We start from the raw sequence: 11,361 nt of genomic DNA on the forward strand, positions 1-11,361 counted from the left end.
GAGATCCTTGACAGATTTACCCAATGCAAGTTTTTTATTTCATGGGTACAAAATTGTCAGCAAGTATTGAAAAACTACTGGCATAAGTCACTACAGGTCCAATGTGCTTGCCCTCCCAGACATCCTGCACAGAGAGGCCAGCGGGCAGGCCAGTATCTGTCACCTCACCCTCTGCACTCATCAGCACTCTGCTTCCCACTAGGAAGCATGAGCAGCAACAACTTGAGTGCAAATGATAAGTCTTATGAGAAGTTTTAGATGCAAGAATTGTATGGAGATCTCAGGTACACAACCTTCAGGAAGATCCTGGGGGGAAAGCTGAATCTTTGGGGCAACAACTGGATGACACCCTCAATGGGATCTGGACAAGAAGGCTTGGTTTCCTGAGATCACGGAAAATTTCATTGCTACATATCAGGCCAGTTATGGCTTCTCTAATGAAGGAGCAACCAGCTCTGCTGCAAATGTACAAGATGCCAGTGCTGGGAACTCAATAGAACCTCCACAGAGAAAACTCCCCAAGCCCACTGAGCCCAAAAAGAAGGGAGAAAAGCAGAATCAGGATAGCTTCATATTGAAGAACACCATACATGTATCTGGTTTGCCTCTGGACATCGCAGTGGCTGAATTTATACAGTGCATGTCCAAATGCAACATTATTACTAGAGATCCACAGACAGAAGAATTTAAGGTCAAGCTTTATAAATTTAATCAAGGAAATCTGAAAGTAGACACTTTGCTGTTAGGAGATAATCTGTGGAACTTGCATTAAAACTTCTGGATGAAGATGAAATTAGAGGCTACAAATCACATGTTAAGGTAGCAAAGTTTCAACTGAAAGGGGAATATGATGCCTCAAAGAAGTGCAAAGACAACAAAAAGCAGCTGTCTATGCAACAAAAGCAGCTGGAGACCTGAGAGGAAAGCTGGTCCATCAAGGATGCACCATGAGAGTCATCATCATCAAAACCACATTTCATCCTATGGATTATGAGGATCCATTAGTATTAAATGAAATCAGAGAAGACCTTCGAGTGTAGTGTTCAAAGTTTGACCAGATTTAAGAAGCTCATTCTCTTTTATAGAAATCTAGATGGGTTGCCCTCTGTGTCCTTCAGGGATCCGGAGGAATCAGATTATTGCATTCAGACCATCGGTAGGAGGTGGTTTGGTGGCTGTCAAATCACTGCTAAAGCATGGGATGGGAACGACCAATGCTGGATGGTGGAGACCAAGAGAGACAAGAAAGGCTGAAAGGATGGAAAGCTTTCTCCAATGTACCTGAAGGCAGCAGAGGCCCTAGGGCTTCAAATTGGCCCCATTCCAGAAAGAGGTGTGCCTTCTTTCTAAAGGGAGGCATTTTTCAGAGCACGCAGGCTCATCTCAGGCGAACGCTCCAGAAACCACAGTAGAAATGGCATCTGAAGCACCTGTGGATGAAAAGCTTGAAAAACTTGCAGACGGAGAATTTAAAGAAGCTGCTTCTGAAAAAGGTGCTTATGAAGGTGACTCCAATGAAAAATATGAAGAAGGCTGCCCCAAGAAAGTGTCCATAGCAGGCCGCCTGGAGGGACACTGAGTAAGGTAGTCCTGGGAAAAAGAGTCTGAAGACAATGGCTCTGAAAGAGATCTGAGAAGAAACTAAAAAAAGTTTGTGAAGAGAATGGCCTTGAGAAAGATGACAGCCCTGAAAAGCATTCTGAAGACAAAGGTGGCCTCCAAAAAGAACCTGGAGATTATTCAATCTGAAGAAAACCTCTCTGAAAAGCAGTGTGATAAAGAGTCTGGAAAAGAATGTGAAGCAAATGGTCTTGAATAAAAGAGACTGATGAGGATGACACAGAGAAGCTGGGAAATATTCTCAAGAAAGAAATGGTAGGCTCTGGAAAAACACAAATTTTAAGATGACAGCTCTGAAAAAGTTCTGAGAGTCTGAAGATTCAGAGGAAAAGGAAGAAGACACAGATAAAATATTTGATGAAGTCAGATGACAAGGAGGACAGAAGGAATGAAAAAGGGCTTGAAGATGCTGATGAAAAGGAGGAAGATGAGCAGAGGAAAAGCTATTTGAAGATTTAGATGAAAAATATGTTAAACAAGTTGTTTGAGCCTTTTGAGGGGGGCCTCAGGATGATTTGGGTAATCTCAGGAAGGGCCCATGTCCACAGGCAACAGCTTCGTCCTCAATAGTGATGATGATGAGGATGATGATATTTAATCCTTTCAACATGCTTTGTTGGAAGATAGTTTGGTCAGCATCTGCCCTTGCCTCAGGGTGACTGGTTAGTAGTATTACATTGATCTGTGCATAGTGGTAGGATGCCAGCAGACAAATCCACTGATTTTCATTGTTATTTGTCTTTATTTTAAATACGTGTTAATTATTGTTCATTTACAAGTTCATAGTCCTAATTTTCATGAACTGGATATTTGTCCTTATGTGAAATTTGCTAAATACACGCAAAATAATAATTTTTAAAGTATTCTAATTAAAGTTTGTGATATTCAGAAACAAAATGAAATATGCTGAAATGAGCTCTGGGAGGATATCAAGAAAATCATCCATGAAGAATGCAAAAGATCATTACAAAGGCTGAAGAAGAAGAAGAAAGACCAAGATGGATGTCTGATGAGACTCTGAGTATTGCATGAGAGCGCCGAGAAGCCAAAGCTAAAGCAAGAAATCAAGAAATCAAAGAGCTGAACAGAAAATTTCAAAAGGCAGCTCGGATGACAAAGCAAGATACTATAATGAAATGTACAGAGACCTGGAGTCAGAAAATCAAAAGGGCTGGACTCGTTCAGAGTTTCTTAAGCTGAAAAACAAATTCAAGGCACGGGTGGCAACACTTAAGGATAGTTTGGGTAGAATGTTGAATGACCCAGGAAGTATCAAAAGAAGATGGAAGGAGTACACAGAGTCACTGTATCAGAAGGAATTGGCTGACACAGAGGAATTTCATGAAATAACATATGAGCAAGAGCCTATGATGATGAAGGAGGAAGTTCAAATTGCTCTGGAGGAATTGGCAAAAAACAAGGCTCCAGGAGTCGATGGCATACCAATTGGTTTATTTTAACAAACAGACGCTTCCCTGGATGTGCTAAGTTGTGCCAAGAAATCTGGAGGACAGCCATCTGGCCAAGGGACTGGAAGAGGTCAGTATTTGTTCCCATTCCAAAGAAAGGTGACCCAACAGAGTGTGGGAATTATCAAACAATGTCATTGATATCACATGCAAGCAGGATTCTGCTGACAATTATCCATAAACGTTTGGAACAATATGTCAACAGAGAACTGCCAGATGTACAGGCTGGATTTAGAAGAGGTCGTGGTACTAGGGATATTATAGCTAATGTTAGATGAATCTTGGCAGAAAGTGGAAAATACCAGACATTCGTCTATCTGTGCTTCATTGACTATGCAAAGGCTTTTGACTGTGTGGATCACAACAAGCTATGGCTGACTCTAAGAAGAATGGGAATTCCAGAACATTTGATTGTGCTAATGCGAAACCTATGGTTGGACCAAGAGGCAGTTGTCAGAACAGAGCAGGGAGACACTGGATGGTTCTAAATCAAGAAAGGGGTCCGTCAGGGATGTATTTTGTCTCCATACCTTTTCAGTCTGTATGCAGAACAGATCATCCGAGATGCTGGGCTGTACAAGGAGGAATGTGGCATCAGAATTGGTGGAAGAATCATCAACAAACTACGTTGTGCGGATGACGCAACCCTGCTTGCCGAAGCTGAGGAGCGCCTGAAGCGCTTGCTGCAGAAGGTCAAGGACTGCAGTCTTCAATATAGATTGAAGCTCAACATCAAGAAAACAAAATTCTCACCACTGGGCCAATTGGCAGCATCAGTATGGATAGTGAAGAGATTGAGATAGTTAACAGTTTTAGCTTACTTGGTTCCACAGTCAACGCTCTTGGTAACAGCAGCCAGGAAATCAGGAGACGAATTGCATTGGGAAAGTCAGCTGTCAGGGTCCTCTCAAGAGTACTGAAGTGCAATGACATCAGGCTGGAGACTAAGGTGCGCCTGATCCAGGCTATAGTGTTTGTAATTACATGCTATGCATTGGAGAGTTGGGCAGTGAATAGGAATGATAGAAACAGAACTGATGCCTTTGAGCTGTGGTGCTGGAGAAGAGTGTTGAATATACCATGGACTGCTAGGAGAACAAACAGGTTTGTCCTGGAGAGGGTGAAGCCAGAATGCTTCTTGGAGTCAAGGATTTTGAAGCTTCATCTGACATACTTTGATCATGTTGCAAGGAGGGACTGGTCCTTGGAGAGGGACATCATGTTTGGGAGCATGGAGGGGCGGCGAAGGAGAGGACGACCTTCGATGAGATGGATAGATTCTGTGAGTGGAATGGTGGGAATGAATGTGTTTGAGACAGCGAGGTTGGCACAGGATAGAATGGTGTTTAGGGTTCTTGTACATAGGATCGCTATGAGTCACAAGTGACTCGATGGCACATAACAACAACAGGAACAACCTGTTCAATTTCTTAGCAGCCCATGGTATAGTCAATGCTCTTCTCCAACACCACAGCCCAAAGACATCAATTCTCTTTCTGTCCTCCCTAACCTCTGACACATAGCAAGTAATTGCAAAGATCATGGCCTAGATCAGGAGTACTTTAGTCTCCAAACTGACATTGTTGCTTTTCAGTACTTTGGAGAGATCCCTAACAGCAGACATTCCCACCGCAATGCGTCTTTTAATTTCCTGGCTGCTCGTGCCAAGACTGTTGACTGTGGAGCCAAGCAAAGTAAAGCTGTTAACAAGCTCTTCACCGTCCATCCTGATGCTGCCAATTGGCCCAGTGGTGAGAATTTTGTTTTCTTGATATTGAGCCTCAATCCATATTGAAGGCTGCCATCCTTGACTTTCTGCAGCAAGTGCTTCAGGTTCTCCTCAGTTTCAGCAAGCAGGGTTGTGGCATCTGTAGAACACAGATTGTTGATGAATCTTCCTCCAATTGTGATGCCACATTTCTCCTCATAGAGCCCAGCCTCCCTTATAATCTGTTCTATATATAGGTTGAAAAGGTAAGGAGATGGGACACATCCCTGGCGTTAACACCCTTCCCAGTTTTGAACCATGCAGTGTTTCCTTGCTCTGTTCTGAAAACTGCCTCCACGTCCAAGTACAGGTTTTGCATTAACACAATCAAGTGTTCTGGGATTCCCATTCTTCTCAGTCAGCCACAGTTTGTTGTAATCCAGTCAAATGCCTTTCAATAATCAATGAAACACATATAGACATTCCTCTGGTATTCCCTGCCTTCAGCCAAGATCCATCCAACATTAGCTACAATATTTCTAGTACCACGACCCCTTTTGGAAGGTCCTACTTGATGTCTTTTTAGACTTCAAGTAGGAACCTCCAAAACTTGAGCTGGATTCAGAAGAGGTTTTGGATCAAGGAGTATCTATGCTGATGATCTTGGCTGAAAACAAAGAATACCAGAAAGATGTTTGTTTCTGCTTTATTGACTACGCAAAGGCATTTCATTATGTGGATCACAAAAAAATTGCTGCTTTTCTAACAATGAAAAGAATGGGAATCTTAGAATATTTGTGCACACACAAAACAGGAAAGATGTTTGTCCTTTCTACATACCTCTTCATACATATTCAATCTGCATGCTGACCAAATAATGAAGGAAGATTATAACCACGTGTGTCATACAGGTAACACTACTTAGTTACTTGTAGAAAGTGACTAAGATTTGAAATACTTCCTGCAGAAAATCAAAGATTATATAGCCTTGAATATAGACATCTCAACATCAAGAAAACAAACCATCTTACTACAGGCTAATAATAGGCAATATCATGAAAGATGAAGACTGAAGTTGTCAAGAATTTTTTTTTTTAATTTTTTGTATGTGTACCATCAAACTGGATCTGACTGGTACAGAAGGGGATTGGTCCTCCTTCTCCAGCACAGCATCTGGTGGATTTGAACCGCACACCTCTGGGATTACAATGCAGCTTCTTACCACTAGGCCACCAAAGCTTCCCCAAGAATTTCATTTGACTTGTATCCATAATCCAAACCCGTGGTAGCAGTAGTCAAGAAATGAAAAGATGTGTCGTATTGAGAACATCTGCTGTCAAGGACCTCTCCAAAGTGCTAAACAAGGACACCCATTCAAGGTGTGTCTGATCCAAGTCATAGTTATTTTCCTATGCATCTGAAAGGTGGACAATGGGTAAGGATAACAGATCTATTGCCTTTAAATTGTGTTGAGGTACATCACATCCCATGGACTCCCAAAGAATACATCCCAGAGAAGTGCAGCCAGGATGCTCCTTAAAGCCAAAGATGGTGAAATTTCATCTCATTTACTTTGGACATGCTGTCAGGAGAGGCCAGTTCTTAGAAAAAGACATCATCCTAGGAAGAGTAGTGGGGCAGGAAAAGAGATCAAGAACTTTAAGGGGATGCTGATCTACTGAGACAATAAACACAAACATGAAGGGGGTTTTGAGGATGGTGCACACAGGACAAGGTTCACATCTGTTGTTCATAGGGTCCTTATGAGTTATGATTGACTCAATGGCATCTACCAGGTGCTACAGGTGTTCACTGTGGTTCCAAGTAAAAAGAAATCACTGACAACTTAGGTCTTCTACTAATCCTGTTGCCACATTCATTTTTATGTAGTCCAGGTTCTTGAATGATTTGCTCAGCATACAGACTAAATAGGTATAGAAAAATGATAAAACCTAGATGCACACTTTTCCTGATTTTAAACCAAAGTTCCCTTGTTCTGTTCAGACAACTGGTTTTTTGGTTTTGGTACACATTTCACACGAGCACAATTAAGTGTCTAGGATTCCCATTCTTCTCAATGTTAGCCATAAACTGTTCTGTCAAATATCTTTACGTAGTCAATATAATACAAGTTAACATCATTTTGGTATTCTTTACTTCTAGCCAAGATCCATCTGTAATCAGCAACACTCTCTCTTGTTGCATGGACTCTTCTGAATTCTCTTGAGTTTTTGGCAGTTTCTTGTGGATGTAGGGCTCAATCTGTTTTGTAATTATCTCCTGCAAAAGTTTACTTGCATGTAATATTAATGATATTGTTTGATAATTCCATTCTCCTGTATCACCATTTTTGGAGTGGGAATGTAAAAAGTAACAACAGTCTACAAGGAGACTTGAGGGTGCTGTGATAAAAGAATTCTGCTGCTAAACTGAGAGTTAACAAAAACCACTCAGGGAGAAAGATGTGGCTGTATTCTCTACAAAGATACACAGCCTGTGTTCTAGAGTGCCTATGAGTTAGACTCAACTTGACAACAGTTGGTCTAGCTTGCCAATTTCATTTTATTGTTGCTTCCAACGAAAATACTGCCTTTCTGTAAACAGTAATCAAGAACTTCTAAAATTAATGCAGGAAAGTAAATGTAGAAAACATGGGACATTTATTCACAACTCAAACAAGCAGGTTATAGGTAAGAGACTAATTATAAACATAATGAGTTCTAATCCAGCCCAGTTTCTCCAAGGCCACATGGTCAAATCTCTTCAATAAACATCTGTCAGCGCCGCCTCCGGTCTGGACTCCTGCTGCGTCTTCGGCCACCTCTGAGCAAAAGGAGGGAAGACCATCAGAGTGGTATCATACAAAGCCCCTACCCTTTCCTACTCACAATCCCTTTATCAAAACAACAGAATTACTCTCCTCTCCACCTTACCTCCTCCTGCTCTTGGGAGGTCCACGAACAAAACACCAGTCAACACTGATGGGCTGTCCCATCAAATCCTGGCCATTGAGTCCCTCCATGGCAGCCTGGGCCTCCTTGTATGTTTCATACTCAACCAGAGTATATCCCTACAGGATGGCAAAAAATGGATGTTAAAACCCTCCTGTCACCAAGCATCACAAGGTATTCTTTTCCTTAAATCAAAATCCATTCTTAAAAAACAAACCAACCAAATCCAAGAAAAACTTCAAGTGCCGCCCTACGCCAAATTAACTGTCTGCTGAAAGGGTGGCAAGAAAACATCACTTGGCATACCTTCAGGTATCCTGTACGCCTGTCCAGGTTGAGGTGGATATTTTTTATTTCTCCATATTCTGCAAATTTGTCGTGGATGTCTTCTTCAGTGGCTTCCTCATGAACTCCAGTGACGAACAAAATCCAGCCTTCAACAGCTGTTCATAGGGAAAATGAGGTAGAAATTGGTTTTAAGACATGAGAATAAACAAAAAAACAAACTTCAATAGAAGAAAGGGTGCAAGCTTGAGAGGTTTTGGGTGTCCTCTGATTAAGTATACTTGGTTTCTTTTTACTAGATTTAACTGTTTAAGAAAAGTAATAGCTAAACTATTTGCTAAAAAGTCAGTGGTTCTATTGGTGGAAATATACAATGGTACAACCACTGTGGAAAGTAATTTGGTGCTTCCTCAGAAAGTAGAAACAGTAATGTCACTGGATGAGTAACCAATACCCATACTAACTATATAACCTAAAGAATCAGCTGAAATAGGCACAGATATATCCACACTCATGCTTACCGCAACATATTTATAATAGCAAAGAGCTGGGAAAAAATGCAAGTGTCCATCAACAAAGTAATTGGCAAAAAAACCACTGCATGCACACCCATGTTTATTGCAGCTTTGTTCTAAATAGCAAAGAGCTGGAAACAACCCAAGCGCCCATCAACAAATGAATGGATAAAGAAGCTCTGGTACAGTCATACAATAGAATACTATGTGACACTGAAAAACAAGGAATTCATGAAATATTATGCAAAGTGGATGACCCTAGAGGACATTATGCTGAATGAAATATCTCAGTCACAAGAGGACAAAGATTGCAAAGGGCCACTGTTGTAAAACGAGACTGACATCGGGGTTGAGGGAAGACAGAGAAGGATGGGAGGAATGATATATACTGCACTGGAACAGATGAGAGCGAGAACTATTTAAATAGGATATATGATTGGATATTATTGTCATGACAGGAGTCCAAAATTAAGGCTGCACAGTTGAGTGAGTGGATGTGGGGGGAGGGGCTGCATAACAATGAAAGAATTTTTCTTTTACTTTTCAAGGAGAAGAGTGAATTGGGGGGAGGGGGTGGGCAGGGAGAAAAGTGCAACTTTCATTAAAATTAAAAAAACAAACAAACACAAAAAACCAAGAAAAAACCCCCAACAACAACAAACCAACCACTGCAGTACATTCACACAACAGAGTACTGTTCTTGTAATGTGAGTCAAGTACGACCCATAGGGACCCTTGTCCTATCCTATAGCGTCCTCATACTTCCTGATGCTCTAGAGAGCCCATGGTGGCAGTCATTGTGTCATTCCACCTGCTAAAGTGGATGAAAGAAAAAAAAAAATCCCACCTACCCTACACTGAAAAAAATAAGACTATTAGTATCACTAAAAATAGACTGGGAGATCTCTGGCCTAACTCTAAGGAGTTGCACAGCCAACCTAAAGGCAAGCTGTTCAAATCCACCAGCTGCTCTGGAAGAGAAAGAAGGGCAATCTCCTTTCTTATGATTTCTCTCTGAAAACCTGCTAGAGGGTCAGCAATGAACTGGTTGTGACTCAACCACATATTAAAAAATGAATTAATGAAATTAATTAAGAATTAATGAAATACTACACAACATTAACTAGACACTGATAAATATAAGACTATTTACATAAAAACCCAAGCAAGTTTACACACAGAATCAATCTTGAAAGGTTAACAGAGATTTGAAGTGAGGAATAAAATTTTTTTAAAAATCTTATCTACGCCACACTGAAAAAAGGAATCAAGATTCTAATTCATCGGACACTTTGCTGGAGAGAGAGATAGAAAACGATCTGCTTCCAAAGATTTACAGCCTTGGAAATTTTACAGGCCCTTCCACTGTGTCCTATTACTGTCGTTAGGGTCAGCAAAGACTAACGGCAGTGGTCCTCATTTTTTGTTCCATTACTTAAGACCTGGGTACCCACACACTCCGACTTCATTTTCACTTACAGCGCTGCGGTCCGGGTTCATCTCCATCCTGCTCCACGCTGTCATAATCCTCACGCATCCGCGCCCGGGACCCTTCTTCTATGTAGAAACAAAACAGATCACCAAAAATTTCTCTCTTTTCCCACTGTTTCATACAACTTTGGGAAGGGTCTTTAAAACTCGAATCTCCCGCCCTCCCACATCAGTGTACCTCTCATTTCCCCTACAACACTCACCAGAGCCAAAGCCGCGGCCCTTCCGTTTCTTTGCTTTTTCTTTCAGTTTATGTATGCTCTCTAGAATTCCAAAAGAAAGAGGAGTAAGTAACAAAATAGCTATCTGTGACAGCTATTTCCCCAGAGTTCTAAAGGGGGCGGAGTCTCTAATCCCAGCTCTCAGCCGCAGAGAGGGCACACCACACTGTCCTATTACATCCTTATCTCGCTCTTCTTCCCCTTTCTCGAAGCCGCCTCTACGCTTCTTACCGTCGCCATCCTCATCCATGGCGAAATCCTCGCCCCCGGCCTCGTGAAGATCCAGTACATCCGCCATCCTGCTTCGATCTGTATCTCGCCTGCCTCAGGACCTCCGCAAACTGTCGCAGAGAAGAAGGGGCTCTAATCGTTTGTCCGCCTTTCGGCTAAGATCAAGTGTAAAAGAAAGGGCTCAAGTCAAGTTGACCAATCAAAAGCCGGCGCAGTGAAACTACGCAAGGAAGGCGGGACTAAATTGGGTTTATGACGGAAGTGAGCTGGCAGCCATCTTGGGCAGGGCATATAAATCGTCAAATGAGGGACGAGTGGGCGGGGTCCTTGATTCCTCTTCTGTAAAATCGCGGAGAACTCTTGAAGGTAAGCAACCTTCCCTCTCCCTAAATAAAACAACTTATTGTCATGGAGTCTGAATTGACTCATAACTCTTCCTCTTGAGGGCTTTCTGAGATTGTATAGTCGCACGCGAAGAAGTTGCAGATCTTTCTCTGGCGGAGCAGCTGGTGGATTCCAGCGGTTCTGTCATCTCTCTGTTTTGGCCAAACAATCTGGAAGACAACCACTTGGACAACTGACTGGACGAGATCTATAATTTGTTCCCATTCCAAAGAAAGGTGACCCAAAAGAGTGTGGAAATTATCGAACAATATCATTGATACCACAGGCAAGCAAGATTCTGCTGGAGAGTATGCAAAATCGACTGGAACAGCACATCAACAGAGAACTACCAGAAAAGTCCAGGCTGGATTTAGAAGGAAGGAGTCGTGGTACTAGGGATATTGTAGCTAATGTTAGATGGAGCTTGGCTGAAAGCAGGGAGTATCAGCGGAATGTCTATCTGTGTTTCATTGATTATGCAAAGGC

General features: G+C 41.9%; 1 protein-coding gene and 1 pseudogene across 2 annotated transcripts; one reads left to right on the top strand and one right to left on the bottom strand.

Annotated features, from left to right (window-relative positions):
* Window positions 1-640: 640 nt before the first annotated feature.
* Window positions 641-2,218, top strand: LOC102852742 (annotated as a pseudogene).
* Window positions 2,219-7,574: 5,356 nt separating this feature from the next.
* Window positions 7,575-10,577, bottom strand: LOC102866299 (RNA-binding protein 8A-like). 2 transcript variants are annotated; one of them, XM_006899512.1, is made up of 6 exons: window positions 10,492-10,577; window positions 10,243-10,302; window positions 10,028-10,102; window positions 8,055-8,191; window positions 7,731-7,867; window positions 7,575-7,620 (listed from the first exon to the last, which is right to left on the bottom strand). In XM_006899512.1, the coding sequence occupies exons 1-6, from the start codon at window positions 10,556-10,558 to the stop codon at window positions 7,575-7,577; spliced, it is 522 nt and encodes a 173-aa protein (XP_006899574.1). In that variant the 5' UTR covers window positions 10,559-10,577. The 2 variants fall into 2 exon arrangements, with proteins under 2 accessions (XP_006899574.1, XP_006899573.1); XM_006899511.1 differs by having other exon boundaries at window positions 10,028-10,105.
* Between the last annotated feature and the right edge of the window lie 784 nt (window positions 10,578-11,361).

This window comes from Elephantulus edwardii, unplaced genomic scaffold (genome assembly GCF_000299155.1).
Source record: "Elephantulus edwardii isolate Elephantulus edwardi_28Jun2011 unplaced genomic scaffold, EleEdw1.0 scaffold00260, whole genome shotgun sequence".
Lineage (NCBI taxonomy): Eukaryota > Metazoa > Chordata > Mammalia > Macroscelidea > Macroscelididae > Elephantulus > Elephantulus edwardii.